The sequence below is a fragment of the Pyricularia pennisetigena genome, chromosome 3 (genome assembly GCF_004337985.1).
Source record: "Pyricularia pennisetigena strain Br36 chromosome 3, whole genome shotgun sequence".
Lineage (NCBI taxonomy): Eukaryota > Fungi > Ascomycota > Sordariomycetes > Magnaporthales > Pyriculariaceae > Pyricularia > Pyricularia pennisetigena.
Genome location: NC_043742.1, coordinates 1,338,835 through 1,341,275, shown reverse-complemented (window position 1 = coordinate 1,341,275; position 2,441 = coordinate 1,338,835). Strand labels below are relative to the sequence as shown.

The following is a 2,441-nucleotide window of genomic DNA, read 5'->3' as shown; positions in this document are numbered from 1 at the left end:
TTATCACCCTCTTTTTCAAAAAAGAAAAAAATGCAACTAAAGGCTCCTTTAATACGTTAGATTATTAGGAGCAGGTTACAAATCCTATTATTGGCTATTACCGGCTGTTTCCAAAGCCCATTCCCTTAGTGGATATAGCAGCTGGACGAAACCATATTGGGCAAATTAGTAAGGGTTAATGCAAATTTTATTTCGTCGAAATTTTTATATTTGAAAAATAAAAACTATTTTAAATTTAAAATTGCCCAACTACGGTGAAAGCTACAAATATTTTTCAAAAATCTACAATACTTATTTAATACCTTAACAGTTTATAATTAATCCCAAAAAACCTTTTTGGGAATATTGCTAACTAACCCTGTTTGCGTAAACCGCTGGAATAGGGACCGGCTGTAGATATATATCGACCGGGCTTCCCTGCCCATATTCACCTTCCAAAAATCTGTCGTTATTGCGGTTGGGCTAATGTGAAAAATGCTGTAAATAATTGGATTGTGGTAAATTTCCAGAAGTTTGAATAAAGTAAAATTCCATTCTAGTTTTGTTTCGCCGATCCATCGACTTTTAAAATTTACGTAAAAAATAAAAGCGGTAAATAACGATTAAATATAAACCAATAGTCGCAGCATTAATAATAATTTCGATAGTAATGCAAATAACAGTCCAATCCTGGGATTATAGTGAGGAATGAATTAAACAAATGCACCTTTACAAAGGGATTTTTGTGCACAATTACTTGCAGGTTGCAAAGTAGTGCATAATCGACATTTTTTTTAAACAGCTCCGAACGACCGTTTTATATACAGGACCATCCCCACAAATCCTGGTTATTACTGCTGTTTCGCTAATGTTAAAAGGAAACAGCGTTGGTGACCCAAAAAGCCATACCCAGACCGAATTTTCCGAAAGCTAAAATATTATGGTATATTCCAGTTTTTTCCGCCTTTTGGTGCCCTCCACGGCAGTAAAACCAGAAAGTCCAAACGCAAACCAGGACAGAAACACAGGAAATAGAAAATATTAATATTTGTGGCCACGGGTTTGTTATAGCAGACCAGGTAGATAATCCGTTCTGCCTCGGTAACGCCTTAGTCGCATTAAAAATTGTGAAAGTTGTGGATATTATAGTTATAATAATTAAACTGCAACTAAACCCAACTCCTCGCAATCCAAATTTGGCAATACGCACTTTTGTTTTTATTTTCTAGCAACGAACAGGTTAATTATTAACTTCGGATTTGGACTGCCGAATTACAGCAATGTTAAATCTAAATACGTATTAAATCCTTAGCCTGTAATTTATCCGTCGCAGCTTCTACATCTTGCAAAAACCTTTTTTCCCGGGGAAATGGTCTGCGCTCGTCATTAAATCCTGCTGCAAATCCTATATTCGTACAATTTATTATTATATTTCGCTATTATCGGTCCCTATTACCGTCGATTAAAATCAGGTTAGTAAAAAAAATATTTAATAATTGTTGTCCGAATCGTAATCGCAACCTAAAAAACCATTTTAACCAAAGGAAATGCCTTAAATTCACGCCCAAAAGTGGGACTTAGTAAATGGTCCAATTTTAAAACATGCGTAATTTTTTGTATAGGGGTGCTACTTTTGGGGCGCTGCGGGATCTTTATTCGAAGGTCAACTTTTCGATTTCAGGACTTCCTTTAATCCTAATTTAAGCTAAATAAATCGGTAAAAACCTAGAATTAGCTCTGGTGTACAGCTATGGCTGGTATTTTAATTCCCATTTTCCGGTTCAAAAATAGAATAAAGACCGATATGGTAACCTATAAATAAAAGGCGAAATGGGCTTCGCCAAATTTCGTGGTTAACATTTTTAGTAATAGTGGTATGGAATCGTAACTAATATGGCTTAACGCCAAAATCCCACTTTTTCGAATCATATTGCTAACATTTCTTCTTCCTACCAATTGCGGAAACTTTCGCGACATTACCGTTCAATTTTTTGTTATTATATATTACCAAATTCATTACAATCCCGAGGTTTTGGTTTAAATTATTAAAATCACCGTTATTAATGTTGCGACAGTTCAATTTCATCACAATAACAAAAAAAAAGGTCCAAAGCTGCGAATCCAGCACGTACGACACCTTCCTGCCTAATACTGCTTACGACACATTTCGTTTATATTATATTACCAGCATTTCCCCTCCTTATTACGGTTACATATATATGTTAAACTTGGTACCACATCGTCCATATACGTAAAATATCGGTTATATAAATTACGTTACGACGTTCCAACATACCGCTAACGGTAAAATCCTGGGAATTATATCCTATATATAACATTGGAAATTAAATCGTTAAATCTTTAAATCTGCCTTACCAAATGCATTTGCGGCCTGGTTATTTGTAAAATTTTTCTAATTTAATGCTTATTTACGCCGCCGTAACACGGATCGCCGAAATGCT

The 2,441-nt window shown here is 35.0% G+C and overlaps 1 protein-coding gene across 1 annotated transcript; it reads right to left on the bottom strand.

Annotated features, from left to right (window-relative positions):
- Positions 1-317: 317 nt before the first annotated feature.
- On the bottom strand, positions 318-1,406 carry PpBr36_02297 (uncharacterized protein; the record flags this gene model as incomplete). The annotated part of the gene is made up of 3 exons (XM_029889479.1): positions 1,277-1,406; positions 737-1,188; positions 318-561 (listed from the first exon to the last, which is right to left on the bottom strand). Exons 2-3 carry the CDS (start codon positions 766-768, stop codon positions 318-320), a joined length of 276 nt encoding a protein of 91 aa, XP_029753939.1. The 5' UTR covers positions 769-1,188; positions 1,277-1,406.
- Between the last annotated feature and the right edge of the window lie 1,035 nt (positions 1,407-2,441).